The following is a 22059-nucleotide window of genomic DNA, read 5'->3' as shown; positions in this document are numbered from 1 at the left end:
TAAATTGATAAAGAGTCTTATACTGTACCCCCTGTTCAGACGCATGCGAGTTCATACCAAAACTTGATAAAGAAACAATGTATAAAGAATCACCATATAGCCGACAGACCGTTCAGACGCTAATCTCGACAGTTCTGGAAAACGTCGTATAGGCCCTAGATGTGCAGTTTCCCACTGCGCATGCTGTTATGGTCATGTGTGACAGCTGTGGGTCACCTTTCGTGCGCGCTCCCATTAAGCCCCACCCACTTATACCATTCAATGGTCGCCATACGTTCAGACGCACAATGGACACGATGGAATGCTGATTGGTTATCGAGTTCTAGTTCGAAACAATGCTTTGACCGTCGTTTCGTTGTACTTCGTTTCGTTGTACGTCGTTTCGTTAGTCAGCGTTCAGACGTATAAATTCATCGTATGACTATACCGTTCTAGTATAAATTTTTTGCGTCTGAACACCCTGATAATCATACAAAATGTAGATGAAAAAAACTTTAAGCAAAAATTTAGTATCAGCATCATATTTGTTTGATCCCAAAATACAGCATGATAATTTTGAAGGTCAATCCATGTAGCTCCATGTTCAATCTGAAGGTTGTGCATATACAGTATCTGTGCAGAGGGTTGGCTTTAAGTGGCATTTTTATGCCTCCATGCCCACCCCTCCATTCCACAAGTAAAGAAGGCAGATATGTTCATGGATGCAGAAGAACAAGGACAAGAAAATACCAAATGCTCAAACAGGTGACCTTTTCACAATTTTCTTGTTACAGTTCGACCTCGATCATCCGGCCTCCTTTATCCGGCAATCTCTATTATCCGGACTGTTCACGCAGTGAAGGACTTTTTTTTCATCCAAAAATTGAGAAAAAACAGTGACTTTAAACTCAATTAAAATTTCTACAAAACTCACACGACTTACCTACAATATTCCCGACAGAACTAACATAAATTCACACCACATTATCAACGTAAAAGTAAGCAGTCATCACCACCGTTGCGGGGTACGCTATCTGCCTAGCTGCCAGTGCACTGGGACGGCAGCTTGAATGGCAGCTATAAACATTAACATTGTGTCTCCCATATCCGGCCAATTCGCTTATCCGCATGAGCGCCGGTCCCGACATGGCCGGATAATCGAGGTCGAACTGTATTTTGCTTGGGTGATATTTGTTTTTGTACCTGATACAAGGTTACTTAATTCACCAGTGATTACATGTACAATCAACAGCTTTAGTTACAATTGGCTTGAAATGTTGAACAAACACACATAAGACCTACCTCTACAATTGTTTTGTTTTGTTTAGGTTTTTTTTAACAGAATACTTAGCACTTGATGTATTGTTTGGCCACTGCTGTTTCAGCTGGTCAGTAAAATACATTTCCTCCTGAAATGATAATGAAGTGTATACATTTTCCTGAAGAATTTATTTCATTTATATGGTGAGTTCACAGCTTGGTGCTGTGTTAACACTCTAGAACAGCAAATAGTGACTGCATGTATATTAAATAGCCAGTGTGTGCAGTATACTGTAAAACATGATATATTCGGGCATGAATTTTTCGCGAATTGGAGCCGACGGCCTTTTTAGCGGCATGAAATTTTCGCGAACTGGAACTGGTATTCAATGCATATAGTGTAGAAAAGAACTTTCGCGTGCATTTTAATTTCGCGAATCTTCGCGCTCGCGAAATTCGCGAAATTAAAATGCACGCGAACATTTCTCGTTTTACAGTATTTCAAGAGAAACCCATCACACATATCTTCTTGCAAGAATGACCAACATTGTGGTCAGTCATGCATTGTAAATACAATTTGGTGAAGTTTATGGTTGATGCTGATCCAAACTGAACAAGACTCAAATGTTAAAGGCAATCGGTCGTCGCAGGCGATTCGCAGCTCAGTAGAAAAGCACGACAAGCTGCTCCTCCCGTTATTGTACCCCCGTACGTACCGAATGCCGAACACGACGCTACGCAGCGCACCAGCGAAAACCAGATGGGGCACGAGAGCCGTGCGAGCCGTCCACTGTAATTTCAACATGGACGCCCGAATACCTACCGAATGGGGCCGAATGGGTGCACGCACAAAACCGCACAACAGCCATGTGCATGAAAATCTCTCCTACGGGTCCCCGTCGCGACACAACAGTAGAGCTGTGTGGTGTACGTACGTACGTATCTGGCTGCAGTCTCTGTTTATTTGCACTATGGTGCCAATTTCAGCAATCTAAGCAATAATATTTTAAAATGTCTGAAAATATTATATAACAATATTTTAAATCATTCATATATTACGTTGTTTAATATTTGGTATTTATAAATATGCTTTGATGAAGAAATATTAAAACTCTAAACTTCATGTATAGCAAGTTGCAATGCTCATGGCCATATGGCGGGTTGTTTTGATCTCATTGGCAATTGTCTGCTGCGTCAGCTGTGTTACAGTATGTTGGGCCGGATCGGAACATAACAAAGTTGGTATAAAGTCGTCGGTACCGGTATGTCAATATCAATAATGTGTGTGGTATGCGTGTACTGTTTCGGATTAGCCTTGGCTTTGGTTTAGTAATGAAACCTCACAATGGAGATCAAAACAGCCGTCCAACTCGAGTAAAACGTATCTACTTGTTTGACGCTATCGACGAGTGGAGAACGCAGAGAGACGTGTTCTTAGCATGCTTAGGACAGGGAGGTTTCCTCTCACCTCCCTGCTTAGGACAAGTAAGAGACCAGTGGCAGAGGGGGAAGCTTCAGCGTCAGCGTGCCGATGAAAAATTTGCTTTCCACTTGCTGGAGTTGCATGAACAGTTTTGCAGGAATTTAGAATGTGCAAATTCGTGTTACGGCATGCACGGTGGAATTGTAATGCCACGTCTTACGCCAATCAAGCAACCCCAGCTGACCAAGTCAACAACTTCAAGGAATCCAGATCCAGATGATGTGTAAGTAACGTTAGAAGTCTATTACATGAATCAATGATTGAAGTGGAATGACTTTTTCTAATCTATCTTTAACTGCTAGGGCCTTTGCGTTTCATCGACAAGTAGGCCTATTTTTCTATGTATAATTCCGCGAAAAACTTCTCTAAGTTCTCATTTATGTCAAATTATGATAACGCCGTAATCGAAATGACATTTGCTGGGTCAGTTTATCGCTTCTTAAAAACTGACCCAGCAGTAGGCAGCAAATGTCATTAGTCAGGGAATCGCAAGTAGTGGTAAGTTTTTTGTCATCACAGTATTGAGAATTTAAAGTATTTCATGTGCAAATGTAGAATCTAGATAGATACAGAGAGGTCACTTTCCTGAGCAGCTAGCGTCAACAATCCAGGTTAAATTTGCATAGCCAGATTTCATGGCTGCGATTCAAATACTGTTTGTCCCCATTGATTTAACTGTATAGCAAAGTCTCCTCTTTCATCATATTTAGGGGCCCTACATTTTAAGTTTGGTTAAGGAATTTTGATAAAGATTGTAATTTTCATAAGCTTGGCAAAAGTTTCAGGCATCTATGTTGCATTTATAGTCAAACTTCCAATGCATTTGGTCCAATAATTTGAAACCAAATTCAAGTGATCCAGTGAAGTGTACATCTTTTCATGTGAATTTCTACAAGTATGTTGAAATGTAAATTCTGAAGAAAAAAAAATTGATCCTTTACAGTTGAAATTCGTTAAAGTTTGGTTACACCGACAGTGTCAGGTCAGTGGTAGTAACTACAGAGTTACAGTAGTGTACGTACAATACCCTTACACAAGTACGTGAAAGTTACAGTTTTATTTACCTTCACATCTTCATATAGGAGTGTCTAATAGGGATGTTGATTGGTGTGGAAGTTGTTGATGAACAACAGTTCATAAGAATCCATTGTTTTAATTCTAATACAGATATTGGTCATAGGTCAAGGGGCAATATGAACCTATCAGTTTGTAACATGCTAATATGTACAGGTATGAGCTTCATCAAGTACGATTAATTGGTATCCGTGGCACATCCCTTATTTGTAGATCAAAGGTACGCCTCTGATTGGTATTTTAATCAGTGTTTGGTAGAAAGCTAACCCATTACAATGGCTTTGCGATGTTACACTGAGTTGACTATGGACAAAGGTCTACTGTCCGCGATTTTCATTAATTTGTAGGGCATTTTTCACACATAACCTCAAATACTGATACCTGTGATAGGTTTATTTATAATGGTTATCCTTCACACTGTATTGTTGAGACAATAGTGTTCTGTTTGTTTGTGTAAGAGGGAGATAGACAATAATTTCTTTATGCTCCTGTCTGAAGAAGGCATTACATCTTATTTGTCATGTACTTATCTATGAGTTTTAATGTTCACTTTGTGTGTGTGTGTGTGTGTCTTTTTTTTAAAGATTATTCACACCAGGCTAAGCTGACAGAACTATAACTGTGAGTTTACCTAGTCAAATGAAAGGGTTTCGGCATTGCTTCTTACATATAGTATATATATTCCAGGCAGGTGATACAACGCTCACCTTCTTCATATTAGTTAGTAAAACAATGAAGAGTGCAAAAATACTGCATAAATGTGCAGTGCAACTGTGGCCGTTGGCCGTTGGCCCTGCACGGGCACAGTCGCTTCCCCGTCCTGAATTTATGTACACACGTCAGGGCAAGTACATGATACAGGCAGGGTCTCCGACCCAATCGTCCGCGTTCAGAATAGACAACTCGGCGGTAATATCCGCTACCCATGACGATGTGTCATCGTCCATGATGGCCACCCTATCTATTATAATGTGGTCTGCACTCATTAATCTGATCTGATCTGATGATTACAGTATAGTTGACGAGTGACGACGATCGACGATGCGATGAAGAGAATGCGTAGTCGTACGAAGTATACGCAGCTAGCTACTAGCTCACGCGAACATCACTCACATTACACAAAACGTACTGTCCCGCGCTCAGCAAGCGAACGCGAGCAATCGAGATACTATAGTGCGATACATTGCTTTAGGGATGTCTTGCGCACACACACATTTCGCTTCGTAGCAACTTCGGAAGCGAGTTTCCGTGCTGCCGCCCGCGGCTGAAATATGTCCATGTATCCTCGCGACTGGGTGTCTTTAATGCTGAGAGATACAAGTACAAATTGATGCATTCATGAGACCACATTTTACGTTATCAGACAGTTTTATTACATCTTCACTTTTCGAAAGTGCATTTCTTTGTGACTACGTGAAGAAACCAAAATCCCCCATTGCTGTGCAGCCATTTCATATCTCTCACAACTATCCACCAGAATTACTTCATTCATGCGGCAATGCCAGACTTCAGGTAGAGAGAGAGGACAATTTTCATATTAGCTGCATCGATCCCAGCCAGCAAAAATTATCTGCTTCTAGCTGACTGGGCATAAACACACTTGAGTTGTGAATGCAGTGAGTCGGCGTGGTTCATACGAACTCTTAAAGCCATCGACAGGAGCACTTCACTGCTAAAAGGACATGCAGGAGAATAGAGCCATGAAGTAGACTTGTCAAATGGTATTTACTGCATGAAGAGTGCGTGAGGAATGGTGAAAGAATGTAAATGTAGCTTTTATAGACCTACAGTAATACACAGTGAAAGGGCATGGTATACTTGACCATGCTTCCCCTCTTCGACGTCAGGGTAATGTAATCTTGCCGACAGGTCCGAATGAAATCCATCCTGCTGCATCTGACAGTCGAGTCTAAACACTGAGAGTCGGCCAAGAAAAGAATTTGAATGGCTTGTCCCGTCCTGGGCAAATGTTACCGGGAAGTCGTCCACTGGTGCTGTGATGAGTGCCTCGTACATGTAGGACATCATCATTGCAATTACCTACTGGTTGCCTGCTCTTTTGGATGTTGTTATTGGACCTACTGGAAAAAGTCTTCCTCCCGCCTCCTCCTCCTCTTCTTCCTCCCGCCTCCTCCTCCTCTTCCTCCTTCCCTGGCTCTTCCTTCCCCTCTCCAGAAGAATGCGTCTAGGCTCTGCCGTTGAGATTGGCGTGGAACAACTGGGCAATGCCATCTGCCCGGGCATAGATATACGGAAGATATTCATTATGTCAAAGTAAATCAAAATTATGATGGGGTCTGTTATGACGGACATTGCCTGTTCCGCCTTGATTTATGAGTTTGTTTGCGTGCCGCCTTGTTTGTTTGATGTAGCGGGAAAGGGGACGAGTGACAAATAATGATGAATACAAGTTGGAGGTGGGGTATGCAAAGAATAATCTCTTGTAGTTCAATATGTGAGGATAATATTCATACAAAATGTAGAAAGCATGATGATCATATTAAGCATGGCCAACTGGTGTTAATTGAATATCATTTGAGTATCTTACAGATCATACACTATGCTAGACTTTGACGACATTTAACATTTTGTGAGCGTTCTGTGCTTTACACGCAAGTTTACACCAGCAAATGTTTACTTGCTGCAGATACTACAAAAACTTTAGGCATTGTGATTCACATGTACATGTAGAATTGAAAGAATAAACAAAACTGAAGGAAAGAAGTGAGTGACATGCATCCTATGGGTGGAATGTTTTGAAAAGGTACTCCTTGTGAATACAGACTGTGTAAAACTTCTACAAGCCTAACCAGAGATACAAAGTTGTATAACCACCATTTAAATTGCATTCTGCATCAAATGGGAAAGAGCTAAATGCTCTTAACTGATGAAACTACTCTTCTTTGCATGCCTGAAATATAAGAGCATTTAATAGAGACCTGTGTTTTTTTTAGTCGTCATAATGCCATAGAGTTAGAATCAGTAAAAAGGCTTGTACAACTCATAATCTTATTATGTTTAATAGAAACATGAATGTTGTGAATTTGTAACACAAATTGAGTTGCATAGACTTCACATATTTCCATTACGATGATGGCCATTGTCTTTATACAGACTGCTGTCATATGCAATCCATTTAGATCAATTTACATGATGACTGAGCATTAGAAAAATTGGCATTTCCCAATATGAGAATGCTGCTTCAACTGCTAGCTTGTTGTGAAGTCTGTGTGCGTGTTTAGAGATATCAAATTATCGTCATGAAAATGGCATATGACATGTCAGTGTATCATGCATCCACTGTCTGGCCCGTTCTCTTGTAGGCAGTGTTGGGGTAATTGCCTTTTTTTCCTATTCTCTTATGTTGTTTCTGTTAGGATGTACGCAGGCTGTTATCTTTAGAAGACCTATTTTGCAATCATTCTCAATTACGACTAACTGTCTTGTGAAAGCTGCATTTGATATCTGTGCTGCTCTGCGTCATTGTGTGATGTATGTGTGAGGAAGGAGGATAGACAGAAGAACAGATCACAGATAGATTTTGAGAAGGAGTGGAGAAAGGCAGAAGGAGAAATGGTGCAGAGAGAGAGAGAGAGAGAAAGCAGCCCTGCGAGCGAGACTCACCGGAGAGGCTGGTTGTTTGGTTTCTTCGGAGCTCTGGCTGGTTGCTTTGCGCTTGCAGACACGTGAGCATGTGCCCAGCATCTTCTCCTACCTCTGGGGCACCCAGATTTTTGAGATGGCTGCGAGATTATGATGAATTCGAGCAGTATGTGCAGGGAGGACAGTAAACGGCTCAACAGGAAGGCAGCTCTCTTTATGATGGGCTACAAGGAGAACTATTTTGTGATAGAAATAATAGCCAGAGGAGTTCCCTTTTTACCAGCCCCTCACAAACTGCCATGAAATCTTATCAGAAGATGGCATTTGGTATTTAGAACACCCACCCCACTCTTTCTTCTTTTTCTCTTTCTTTTACTTTCTTGTTACAATGATTTTTTTGTTTGCCTAGCAATTTATCGGTCTTGCAGTAAGAAAGCATTCCATAATATCTCTGTATCATCTTTGAATGATAACCAAAATGTCTTCCAGATGGTGTGTAATAAAAAATATTTCTCAAGGATACAGCATTGACATAGGTTACAAATGCTCATTTCAGTTTTACGTTATGTCCATGAATCAAATGTAGTAGCGTCTCCTAAAATGCAGAGATGGGTTTGTTTATGAAAGCTGCCCAAGGTCTTGATGTAGAAATGTTTATGATTAAGGCCCAATTAATTTTTAGTTATTTTGATGAACACACGTTCAAAAAAACTCATAAAACTTTGCTGTAGACCATCGTTTGAAATACCAAAACAGACAGTGAAACAATGTATACATTTATAAATTGCATGCTGCAAGTTGCCTGAGTACTCAGGAATTAACCATCTTCATAGGAAATTTCTCCTTCAAGCTATAATGGTGGTTCTGTATTGTCAGTTATTGTATATTTATTAGATGTATACAATGAGCAATATATTGCTGCCCAGCTCAAAACCCTCAAAAACTTACAGATTAGGATTTTATCTGTAATGAACCAAAATAAGTCATTTGGTTGACTGACTTGAATTTTTTGTTTGTCTTTCCTGGGAGAGTAACATTTTCTCTTCCTACTGTCAAAATGTGGCGGCTTAAAACAAAACTAGAAATTGAGATACAGTGTATTTGCAGTTTTGTAGTTGTTGTTGTTTTTTGGGGACCATATTTTTATGGGACAGGCCCTGCTTCACTGAGAAATGGATATTCTGCTCAGCATGCCTTAGTGACCCCAGCCTTTAAATCCTCTTTTCTCTCTTTTCGATGAAACTACACCTCTTTCTTTTTCTCTTATTGCAATTACTTTTAGAATAGTTTATATGATGGTCCAATTTTAACAAGTTATACATTGTAATTCTAAAGCTTAGAACTTATTCTGATAACTATGTAGAAAAGTGGAAATTCATTCTGGCCTAGCTTTTGTGGGTTTCAAGCATGCTACATTTCTCACCTAAAATCAGAATTGAGGTACAAACAATTTTATGCATTTATGTTTTTTATCAGCTTATCAATTTGGGGGGCTTGATACTTAAAAATTGATTCACGTTTATTGTGACTTCAAGTTCAATATACATGAAATGGTATACATGTATGCCCCACTACTATACAGATGAGGGAAAATTCATGATTGTTGCAAGGTGCTTTTACTTCCACTACCACCTACTTGTGAAGGATTTCCATTGTATGCCCCTCTACCAGGCAGGGAAGGCCTCTTATAATCCCCCAAATTATTTACCTGCCACGGGGTCATATTCTGTGGCATCTTTTGTTCAGTACAGGTTTGTTTACAGGTATGGGGGTAGTTATATCAATCCTTGCTGCAGACAAAATTTGTGCATTCAGGTATATTGCAGCTCCGTGTGATCTCGGGGAACAATTTGTGCACTGATTTCTGTCAGTATTCCTTCTGAAAGTGAAACTAAAGTTGTCCATGACAATGTTCTGTAAAACTGTATAAGGCATATATTTCGCGAGTCTAAATTTTCGTGAATCAGGAATTCCCGACAATTTCGCGAGTGGTTAAATTCGCGATCGCGGAGTCCTGTACTGAACGGAGAAATGTACATGTATGCATACGTCACATCCACATCGGGATCAGAGTCAATATTTTCGCATGTCTTTAATTTCGCGAAATTCGCGAAAATAAAAACCTCGCGAAATATTCGGCGTATACAGTATTTCATTTCTATTTTATTTCGTTGTCATTGTGTGTGTGTGTTTGTGTGTGTGTGAGTGTTGTTTTTTTTTTTGGGGGGGGGGGAAGGTTGGAAGGGAGAATAATCCATCTCCCACTAAAGGGAAAAATAAATACAAGCCTCACACCTTTTCTTTTGGTTTTTGCCCAAGTGTGGCTAGTGGAGTTTAGATCTCTTTCGACTCACTTTAAGGGGTTACAATGACACTTTTAGTTTACTGCCACTGAAAAAAGAAAAAGAAAAAAGGTACTGTCAAAGTCTGGTTTGCAGTGTGTTTTAGTTGATAAAACCTGACTGGTGTTTGTTTGATGCTCATGTCTCGTTCACAGCACGGCCAGAAGCGCAGTAATTTTACATATTCACTTGTTATACTTGCAAAATGAGGCTGATATGCTACATTGTATGACTCACAAAAATAACATTCCCTCTTTTCAGATGACAAAGACCATTAGCAAAAAGCTCAGTATATACTTTGTGTGATGCTGAATGAGCACAATACATTGCAGGTTACAGTTCTGTTTTATACTGCCTGGTGTGTGTGTGTGTTTTTTTTTTTGTAAGTGAGTGATAAGTCTGAATGTGATCGATGTTCACCTCACGTGACACGACACATCGGCTGGTGAGTGAGACCCAGCAAAACATACACTTTTGAAGGCCACTGTTGCTCTGTCGAATCTCCTCACGTTTTCAGACCAGCCATCATCTTCACTTTCATGAGTACTATTTGTCTGTGGTATTATCAGTGTGTATGGTGGGCACGAAGGTGTCGTTACAGACAGCAACGTGCGAGAGGTAAACACCGGCCGTGACAGTGACTGGCTTCTCTGTGATGCATTGTGCCATTGTGGCACTGCATCGACTCGCCTTGTTTTTGGTCGCGCCGGAAAATTGAACGGGCGTCATTTTGGGTTTCCATATCCATGGATCATAAATTACTTCTGTATCACTTCGATAGTGTGGCTGGACTGCAGAGCAGGACTCTTGTTTTCGCTGCTTCCCAGGGATTACGAGTTATTGTGAAATATTGAAGCAACATACAACAAGCTGCATCAGCCAAATACAGAACTGAATGCTCTAGTTTAGTTCCCCTCCGTCTCTCTTTCTCTATCTCTCTCAGAGAAAGGAGGCATTGGAATTGAAGGGAAAGAACAATTCATAAAATCTCTCAATATTTTGAGATAACGAGTGCACGTCAGCCCTCACTATTTTATTTCATAGTGATGCATGAGCTTGGGTTGCCATATCCATGAGTTTGTCCTTTTTCTTTGAATGGGAAAGTCAGATTTATGTACACATATGTGGAATGATAAAGGAACTATCAAGGAAATATCAGGATACTTTGAGATCAATATACTATTTATGGGGTACAGTTGTTAGTCAGAAGGAAATTTTTCCATCATACAATATGAACTCTTTCTCATTTGGAGACACATTTGATGCTTTATGAACACCATTTCCCACTGAACCTAAGTCTCCATAGCAAGGCAATTAATTCACTACAAATAGTGTATGTTCATTAATTTGTTTCAACGCTCCATTTATGCTGTACCTGTGTCTCTTACCACAAGAATGCAACATGCATTGTCCCATGTGCATTCATCTGTGTCTGTTTTGTCAATGTTCATCATGAACGTGAATGCAGTACATGTATACAATAATCTATATACTTGTGAGCTGAAGGAATGTGCAATGTTGAAATTATTGATTTTTCCAACACTTCAGCCTTGAGACTATGATTTCAAAAATAATTATCTGTACATTTGCTTTCTAATGTATAGTTTGGGTTCTTTTGCCAAGAAATATGTTGAAAGTTAGGAGCTAAAGCTTCTACATAGAAGGGCAAATTGCTCCTCCAATGCATCATCTAAAGACCTTTATTCATGACATTATATAAATTTTAACTTTTACTAATCATTGTTTAGATCTTCCAATTGATATAGTTATGATTTGTCTATACAAAAAAAAAGAGAAAAATGTACGATCTAAACTTTCAAACTGATTGAAATGGTGAAATACTGATTCAGTAATGTGACATCTACTGGAAAAACATTGTCCAAATGATTTCCAATAGGCAGGGATGCTCTATATCTGCAATGATTGACAATTAGGATTTATGATGTCAAAAGTACAAATTGGGATTATTTTGACTTATTTTGATTTTTTCTTTTTTTTTTAGGCCACTGTCATATCATTGCTCTGTTCTGAGACTTGTAGGCCTATATTATACAGCCCATAATCTGCCTTTCACAATCCTCTTTCTGGGCCATTATCTCAAAATGCCCCTGACTTGAATACAAACCGGTATAAAAGACAACAGTAATAGCAGAATGTTCTGCTGTCATAATGGTCCCCGCATAATCTCTGATAGTGATGTGGGCACAGTGCATTTTCATTTCGCTTGGAGGTGGTGATCTTCTCTGATCAGTATATGAAACAATAACAGTGACTAGCAAGGGACATGAATATTTGACCTCTGCAGTCATCTTGAAGGAGGCTGTTTGAGATGGGTCCCTTGTGCAAGACCACATCATGAGAACCATATCAGCACACCCACACAGATCCATAGCAAAGTGAATATGTGTAGAGGGCAATTATGCCAATTATGTCACCCACCCCGTGCCGACGCATCATCGTCAATCACTACGTGTCAATGTCACCAAATCATAACCCATACCATCATTACACAGCGACCTCCTGCTGATGGCTTGTGTTGCCGGCCTGAACTCTGGGCCAATTTGTTTAAATCATGATGGTACTAATAGTATTCTGCCAGGGGTTTTCCCCCCTTTCATAGAAGATTCCTTTGTAGATGCCTTCAAGTAGAAAGCATCTGCATGGATCAGCCTAAATTTGGTAATGGCAGTTTAGAAATACATTGTATGTAATCTTATCCCAAAATAGTGCTTGATATTGCGTTATACACATACAGAGACAATACTGAATAAATGTGATAAAAATGTTATAAATGGCTGACATGTCTGTTACAAAGATTATTCCATATAATGATATCCTGGAACAGTTGATCTCCAACAGTACGTCACAAAGTAGCATGTTTGTTGGTGATGCATGCACATTCAGGCAATTTGCCTAATCTCACTGTTCACCAAGTTGAGGTGAATATTTGATAAGAAGATCTAAAGCATGAATTCACCACACCCCCAGTGTTTAGGTGCAGACACTTGCTATTACACACAAACAAATTAAGAATATCATAGTAAAGCAGCTCCTTGTTTCTGATTAGAGTTCTAAGTGTTATGATACAGCTGCTTTCTACCAGGCTCATTCTCATTGATACATTTTTCTAACTGCAAAATTCATAAGAATGTTTCATGCTCCATGTACTGCACGATGGAAAATTAGAAGCTTTATTGTAGAAACGTTACGAGGTGTGCCACCATAATCTTATGCACAAAATGGCTCAGCAGTCTTAGGTGCAGCTAGGGATGTGTTACAACCAGACCAGCTAGTTGCAATTCACATTCCATGTGTGGCATTGGGGGATACTGTAAAACATGATATATTCGCGGCGTGAAATTTTCGTGAATTGGAGCCGACAGCCTTTTTCATGGCATGAAATTTTCGCGAATTGCCACTGGCGTTTGATGCATGTAGTGTATACAAAATCTTTCGCGTGCACTTTAATTTCGCGAATTTTGGCGCTCGCGAAATTCACGAAATTAAAATGCACGCGAAAATTCCTCGTTTTACAGTAATCAAAATGTAAAATGGATGCCATGATGTGACCTACAAAAAAAAAAGAGTTACCATGGTATCATTTATATGAAATGAGAGGTCTTACCTCACAGTAATTGTCACAGTATACACCATCACCTGATTAGATTGTGCTGCAGTACTTGATATTTTTGGCAAAGTTTCAGATCACTTTTTGGGTCATTTGCTGACTGTCATTGCAATGCAAGTTTTCTAATTTTGCAATATTTTTACCGTCCAGTCCTAAAGATTGTCCAGTGTGAGTGGCCCTAAAGTGGAAATCTGCTTGAAAAATCACCAATTGCATAACTGAAATAGAAAAAAATAATGATAATGATAATAATGTTGATGATTATGATAATAATAATAATCATTATCATCATGATTTCCAATGAAAAAGAAGCCTTTGTTTACCCAAAGACAATACACTCTGTGTACTGTCTTTGGTTTACATCATCAGCTTCCTGCATGCTGTGCAGCACCTCAAGGAGAGCACACGCTTTAGTGGGCGTATGCAAACCTCAAGTACAAATTGTCACTGGGGCGACAAGACCTTGTATCTACAAAATGTCAAATGTTCAGGAAAGCCAAAAAACATGGTGGCCAAAGCACTATAGTAAATGGGAAACCTTTCCTTTGACATGCTGTGGTGGCTTCATTTTGGGAGTAAAACAGTTGGGATTTGGCCAGGACATCACTTAACCCATTATTTGACCATTTATCCAAAAAAGTCATTGTCACCAAAATTTCAGATACAAGGTCTTGTCACCCCAGCAACGAAATGTATGTGCAGCTTGAACTCCCAAGTTCATTGACCTTATTTGCCAGAAGATAAAAAAAATCCTTCAAAACTTCATAAAAATTCCCGGATTACTACCAAACTTCAATCTACAGTTCCTTGTGCCATTATCAACTTTTTCTGCAAATTTCATCCAAATCTGTTCACTACATCTTCAGCTATTTTGCACACAGACAAACAAACCAATGCTGGAAAAAGTAACCTTGGCAGAGGTAGCAATAATGATGATAATGATAATAATTATGGTGATGATGATGATGATGATGATGATGATAATAATAATAACAATAATGATCATAATGATCATAATAATAATAATATAGTACTCATACATGTAATAAAAACTGTGGCAAGGGGAGGGGAGGACTATCTGCTTCCACCATTCCTTGAAAAAAAAAAAAGGGTCATTGCCTTTGCAGTGTAGAAATAGAAAATGAGTGGTAAACACGGGCTGGCAAAGACGTGACCGGCAGCCACTTCAGCGCTGTACAGTAGAAGGCACTGTACTTTCTCTTCCAGATCACAACACGATATACTATTTCAGTTATGGCCACCCTATCTGTGACAGGTCATTTTCCTCTATTATGAAAGGCACAATTCCATTTTTGTAATTTGATCCCCCGGTTATCGAAAAAGTGGGCACGTCTTTTGTCCCAGCACAGTTTAAATTATTCCCTGGTCCAGAGGAGGTACAATGTAGCCCACTTTTCGCAAACCTTCACATTCTCTTTGGTTTTGTTTTTGTTTTTTTATTTCGGATCTGGATCTGGAGTATTGCATCCTTCCAGCAAATTTCGAAAATTATGATCTAGAAATATAGATGTACAGCGGCAACAAACTGGATTCTTTTGCATATTGTGTCAGACATTCTTTTAAATTCATTCACCTTCAGTTTAGTACTTGTGTGAGTAAATATGGTATTATTTATGTAGCCTTTGCTTTGCTGTGTAGTGAGCCTATTGCATAGTACTAAGTTTATATATTACTAAACATTGTATTGACAGCATACCGTACACTGTACTTGTCCTGTCTGAGAGGCATGAAAGCATTTTATGAAATATGCACTTCATTCTTGTCTTCAAAATTAGACCAGTAGCCATTTTGTAAACTTGAGAACTCTTTCTATACTCTCCTGCTTCTATTGCTGCTATTACATTGTATGTCATTCATTTTCATTTGTCTGTTAGTAGTAGAATAGCAATCTCTCCAGTCTTCCCCTAAAGTCTATGTGTCATTCCAACCAGTAGCTGCTATGAAGTGCAAATTGGAAAATGATTATAGGGAATACATACAATGTTTATCTGTTGCATAGATTTATGAGCACATTCTTGAAAGTGTCATTAATACAAGTTTGTAAATCCATATTCGAGGCTATGAAAAAAAATGTTTGATAGACAATGTACCAAATATTAAAGATAAATGAAGAGGAAACATAATTTTCTTCTATTCAGCATTTAAAAAAAAAGTCTTTAAAAATTATAATAAGTATATGATATATTAATGCACTTCCAAACATCTTCACTAACATGATAGAAGATTTGTAAGCTATAATCTGTGGAGTTTCTATAAAGAGCAAATCTACTGATACTATGTTTATTGTTATGATTATTCTACTCTGACATGATGGAAGATTTATAAGTTGTAATCTGTGTAGTTTTCTATAAAGAGCAAGTCTACCGTGTTCGTTATTCTGATCATTCTACCATCTGTTGTATTCTCACGTCAAAATCTTGTCTTCGTGTAAACAATTTTATACAATAAAAGACAAACCAAGACTGTAGAGACAGAGTCCTTTGGATTCCAAGGTGGAAAAGACTGCAAGACAAAATGTACAATTGTAAACACATGCATAAAAACATTATTGTGGTCATTTGAGTATTATGAACGTAATAACTTCTGACGGCACTTCAAAAATAGCCAAGTTGGTCATGTGTACGTGACTTTTACAGGTACTTTTTGTGCATCACCAGGAGGCCACTCCTCAAATACTGAAGACGTGAACAGTTTTATTTGATTTCAGTGGCTTCATTGGTGTCTTCAAACCAAACAGACATTTCCTACATGCCTCATATCAAAACAGCAAGGACACCATGTTTGTCTGAACATCCTCCAAGAAACAGGAAGTCCTTTTTCTTTTCTTTTCCTTTTTTTTTTTTTTTTTGAAGCAAAGGAGAAACACTCTTTATCTTGGCAGGGATTTTTTTTTCCCCCAGTGTGTACATTGAGATGTATTATTTTGTATGTAATAATTTCATGCCTTTCATAGCCCCGTAAGTAAGCTGTTCACTATTTGTGAATCTGATCAATGAAGTTTTCTCATTTAAAGACATGAGCGTATGTGTATCAAACTGTATAAAACATACCAGTTTTCATGTACATAATGTGATAGAACAGTGCATATTGGAGTGATAGAACAGTGCATATTGGAGTGTATAGTGCCTTACTTCGTTTTTCTTTTTCTATTTTCATCATGATGTCATTGGGACATTGTGAAACTGACATGCATTGCAGTGAGCCAGTACACCATGCATGACATTAAAAGACCCCAAATAACTTTTATTATTTTTATCTAGCACTTTTGAGTGACGCTGTGGATTGTAAGTTGCACAGCTGTTGTAGTGTCTCATGGATGTAATTTTATGTACTTGTAGTGTCTGTATTTGGAAGATATTGCTTCTCTAAACAAAGATTTCACTTTCATAGTTCATCATCTGTGGACTATTAAACTTTCCATGAAATCATACTCAGAAGTGGTTTGAAGAGTGCCCATATTGTGTGATTACGAAGCAAAAGGAAAGTGTGTTCATGAACATCTTTTCAAACAGAGGAGAAAAGAAATTACCACTCACCAGTGTCTCTATGCAGTGTTGGTGCAACGATCATACTGCCATGAGTTCGCTTGAGAGCATATGCAATCAGATGCATTCGCAATGAAGCCAGGCGTTTAATCACTCTTGAATTTGTGCTAAAGCAGTCTCGCCTGCGCACACGATTAACCTTGTCCATCTTTAGATGTACCCCATGCATCCATTTGGCCACGTCATTGGCATTTTTGTCTTGTCGTTGAAACATGTATTACATCAGGACCCCTGTACAGTTTGTAGACCTGTTTTTTCGTGTAGTGTCATCTGTTGATGAGGCCTATGATAAATATCAGAATGAATCATTGGTCTTTCTTACATTTCTCATTGAGTATACATACAGTACGTATGAATGTGTTTTTATTACCCACGCCGATGAAAATCGGCAGGGGGTTATGTAAAGGGTTCCGTATGTTTGTTTGTTTGTTTGTTTGTTTGTTTGTTTGTTTTTTTGTTTTTTGTTTGTTTGTTTGTTTGTGTACAAGATAACAAGAGAACGGGTAAACGGATTTGCACGAAATGTTCAGGGAATGTTTGGATAATGACAGGAAAGAATCGATTAGATTTTGGTGATAATCGGTTGACCCTTGCAAATTCTGTGTGACCTTGAAGTTTTGACCCCATGGTATAGTGACCATTCCGAAAATTTCCCGTTTCTCACTTTGCGATTTTCCGCTACCATACGAACACATAAACTCCCCAACGATCCGACTTCGCTGCTCAAATGTTCGTAAGAATTCCGAAATTTACGTTTAGGCCTATTTGAGGGACTATGTCCTTCTAGATTTATGAAAGTTCGTTCTCCGTCATCACAAACTGGCCCGTATTTTGATGATTTTTCAAATTAACATTGATTGTTTTTTTCGTTGGAGGAGCATTTTGCTCGGTCGCAGTCACACTGCACGATATGCGTGCTCAATATCAATGCGTGTGCAAGGCCGCTGAAAATGCATCGCGCTCTACACTGTTGGTGCAAAATTGCACCGGGGACGTTGCGGCGCTCGTTGGTGGCCGAATACTGGTGCAGTAGACATTTGCATTCAACCCTTGCATTGAATAATTCCCGTAGACACTAATCATAGGGGTAATTGCCTAGGGGGTACGTAAATTTTGTTTTTCTTTTTTGCTTTTGTGGATACCATCAAAGATCGTACACTCATACGACCTTTGATATTTGATGATTTTTCAAATTAACATTGATTGTTTTTTTCGTTGGAGGAGCATTTTGCTCGGTCGCAGTCACACTGCACGATATGCGTGCTCAATGTCAATGCGTGTGCAAGGCCGCTGAAAATGCATCGCGCTCTACACTGTTGGTGCAAAATTGCACCGGGGACGTTGCGGCGCTCGTTGGTGGCCGAATACTGGTGCAGTAGACATTTGCATTCAACCCTTGCGTTGAATAATTCCCGTAGACACTAATCATAGGGGTAATTGCCTAGGGGGTACGTAAATTTTGTTTTTCTTTTTTGCTTTTGTGGATACCATCAAAGATCGTACACTCATACGACCTTTGATATTTGATGATTTTTCAAATTAACATTGATTGTTTTTTTCGTTGGAGGAGCATTTTGCTCGGTCGCAGTCACACTGCACGATATGCGTGCTCAATGTCAATGCGTGTGCAAGGCCGCTGAAAATGCATCGCGCTCTACACTGTTGGTGCAAAATTGCACCGGGGACGTTGCGGCGCTCGTTGGTGGCCAAATACTGGTGCAGTAGACATTTGCATTCAACCCTTGCATTGAATAATTCCCGTAGACACTAATCATAGGGGTAATTGCCTAGGGGGTACGTAAATTTTGTTTTTCATTTTTGCTTTTGTGGATACCATCAAAGATCGTACACTCATACGACCTTTGATATCATCACACTCTCGGCTTGCTATAATCAAAATATCCCGCAAGAAAACGGCGTATTTCTCATTTTTAGCGCTTTTTCCGCGACCCGTCGCGTAGACAATACTCTTAAAACTGGACTTAATTCGCGCGCGCTTGGAAAAGTTCCGATTCTGCACTTTTGACGGTGGAATTTGGGATTTTCGATGGATTTTTGGAGGAGACTTAAGGACTTTCCTGTACGTGAATGAGTGTTAATACCGTATGTGTAATGATGTGATTTGCGTGTGATGTGACTGTAGAACCAAAGATCGTACACTTCAGTGTACGATCTTTGGTAGAACTCACTGGCTGGTGATAAAGCACACTGGCAATTAAGTGGCCGAATTCTGGTAGATGACCGAATGCACATTATGTTTACCCCGACTTTGTACTTAGGCGTGGGTCTGCCGCCTTTGACGGCCCCTCTCTAGTTTACACTTTGTGAATGTAAAGTAGACTGTGCACTGTACATTATACAATACTGTACAGGAAGTGTGCCATTTTGATTATGTTACAGCATACTTTTCTTGAATTGCATGAATGAATATTTTGAATAATTGTAAGTGAGAGATAGTCTAGTTTATGAACATGATGAAAAATAAAGACTTTATCACAATCGTATCAGGTTTCACAAAATGTCTTGTTCAACCCTTCCTCTGCCTCATTCACAATTTGTCACATTCACTGGAATGCTATCTTTGCTGATTGGTATGAATATCTGCAAACTAACTGTCAACAGAGAGGGAATTACCTACAATGTATGATGATGACTCCAGTCCCTATTGTGTTACCATGGCCTTGTTATTGCACTGATGCACATTGTTATACCTGAGCGGGCAGGGCTATATTGCAGTTGATAGGTGATTAGAAAGGATACCTGTATACAATGTACATACTAGTCACCAAGGGCATGGGGACAATGTTTAAATTTTCCCATGGAGATTGCTTGCATTTTGTCATTTTTGTTGTTGTACTGATTAGTTCTTTAAAAATGATTGACTAATATTGAAAGTTTCTTTTTTCTTTTGATTTGTTGTTTATTAATTTTAACTCTTACAGTAAACACTGAACATCTTCGCCATAAACTAGCGTGCCACATTCATTGGTCTTTCTTTGAAACCATGTCTCTTCAAACTCAGGGTCGCATACAGGTTGTACGTGCTGACTTGCAGTCCAGTATAGTCACTGTGCATTTTAGTAGCATAATTATGATACACTCATGACCTCTCTTGGAAGGATACAAATTCAACCTTCACGACCCACCACTTAATCTGTGTAATTGTTGTGCACACTGACTCCCGCTATGCCTGCAAGCACAAACAGAGCTGCATCGAGAATGGGTGGTCAGTATCCTGTTGCATTCTTTGACATCTGATGTGAGTGTCCAATCTCTTCCCCCCCCCCCCCCCCCCCCCCATCCAAAGATAATGTTCTGTATGCATCCTCCATATGACACACGATGTGCCTCTTCCCATGACTCTGGTCTAAAGTTGTAATTTGTCCCCTTTCTCTTTTCTATTCCTCCTTGTGCACAGGATGAGTTTGACCCACAAGCCACTGCGGCAGCTCTCGATGTCCAATGAGGACTTGCCCAACGGTGGTAGCAAGAGCAAGAGTGATGGCCCCAAGGACGCGACGACCAGCCCCAACTCAAATGCCAAGGGCACCTCCAGCCGGCAGTCAAGTCATTCAGAGTCACATGCAGGGGTGAGTGACACATAGGATGACAGTATTTGGGACTTTTTCTCTCTTTTTTTTTTGGGGGGGGGGGGGTGAGGGGGAAGGGAGAGAAAGAGATTAGAATGTTTCGAGATGATGGGGAGAGAGAAATGCAATTTCATTCTGGGAGAGCTGCCACCGAGAGATATATTAACATCTTAGGAAGATAGGCTTTGATGCCTCTGATTAGACACTTTTTGCAGTCATGGTGAAACCTGCAATGAGCCATATTCATGAAGCAATATGGGAAGCAACTTTTATGATTTTGTAGGCCCTCAAGCAAGACAATTGATCATTTTGGAGTGTTCTTTCTATCGATCATGTGTTCTCCATTATTCACTGGTATTGTGGCTCTTTATTGGCTTATCTGAGAGAGAGAGAGCAACCCTTATCATGGGATTGGATTTCATTTACTACGCTGATATGTGATACATGATGCATTTGTGCTTGCCACATCAACTATTGGTCATTGTGCTGAAAGGAGCTTGATTCAAATTCCTACCCTCATCTCTGTGCAGTAATATACATTAGTTACTTAATCCTTCATCCTGCGAGCAATGTACTGTACTCTTGATCGTAATGAACCGTGTGTGACCGCACCATACGGTATACGTGGTCGTCCTTGGTTTGTGGAATTTTAAAAGTAAGTTGATATATACTGTTTTACATTAGCAGAGAAAATGTGGTGTCAAATGTCACAGAGGAAGGCAACGTCACACCGCTTTCTCCGAATTATACTTGTACTGTAGTACATGTGAGACAGAGTTGTGACGTAGGGATGTACACATACCAGCCTCGTGTCACGATGATACAGGATCAAATTTTTTAAAGGAATATAGACTTAGTGGGCTATGTCCCGTGCCACGGTCAAATTTGAAAGAAACCAAATTGATCTGTACCACTTGTACTTCTTTTGCAGACTTTTATTATGTTGTTGTTGACTGTGATTTTAGCAGCAGACTGTGATGTCAATGATGACCTTTGTGTTTTAAAACACAGTGCAAATCTGCCCCACCTCTTCACTTTGCTTTCAGAGCATACACTGCAGAATTTGAATTGTTCAAATCATCATGCTGACAATATCTGTCCAGCATAATTGATGCACACTTTCTCTATTGGCTTTATCAGAGCTTTAATTGTTTACCTTGAGGCACATGCTGCATACTAGTTTGTCATTCTTTTGATGTAGATGTGTTCACTTTATATTAATGTACATCAGAAATTAGTTTTAAAAGACATTTGATACATTTTCATCAGATTCTATCGTCAGTGAAAAGCACTGATGATCATGTACACATGATATTAGAGGTGGGCTATAGAGGGTGACATTTTCAGAACATGCTCATCACACCTTAGTTTGATGACTTTTTGCCTACTGACACCATTTTTGAAAAAAAGAACGAAAAAAATGCAAAATCCGGGGTGCCCCGGCCGAAATCATAAAAAATCCAAGATGGCCGCCGTTTCGGCTTTAAAAAGACATTTTTAGCCATAACTCGGCTATTTTTTGGTCTATTGTGAT

The 22059-nt window shown here is 39.4% G+C and overlaps 1 protein-coding gene across 1 annotated transcript in view; it reads left to right on the top strand.

Moving 5' to 3' along the window:
* LOC139726627 (ras-specific guanine nucleotide-releasing factor RalGPS2-like) overlaps window positions 1–22059 on the top strand; it is a 101308-nt gene that overhangs the window by 16766 nt on the left and 62483 nt on the right. The window contains exon 3 of the mRNA XM_071637618.1: window positions 20354–20525. Coding sequence (XP_071493719.1) covers window positions 20355–20525 — 171 coding nt within the window. The 5' untranslated portion in view covers window position 20354. The remainder of the gene's footprint in view (window positions 1–20353; window positions 20526–22059) is intronic.

Source organism: Diadema antillarum, unplaced genomic scaffold, assembly GCF_040938485.1.
Source record: "Diadema antillarum isolate AM-2024a unplaced genomic scaffold, OU_Dant_1.0 seq00000094_RagTag, whole genome shotgun sequence".
NCBI classification, from domain to species: Eukaryota; Metazoa; Echinodermata; class Echinoidea; order Diadematoida; family Diadematidae; genus Diadema; species Diadema antillarum.
Note: the sequence above shows the minus strand (reverse complement) of the source record. Positions and strands in the feature narration are given on the sequence as shown.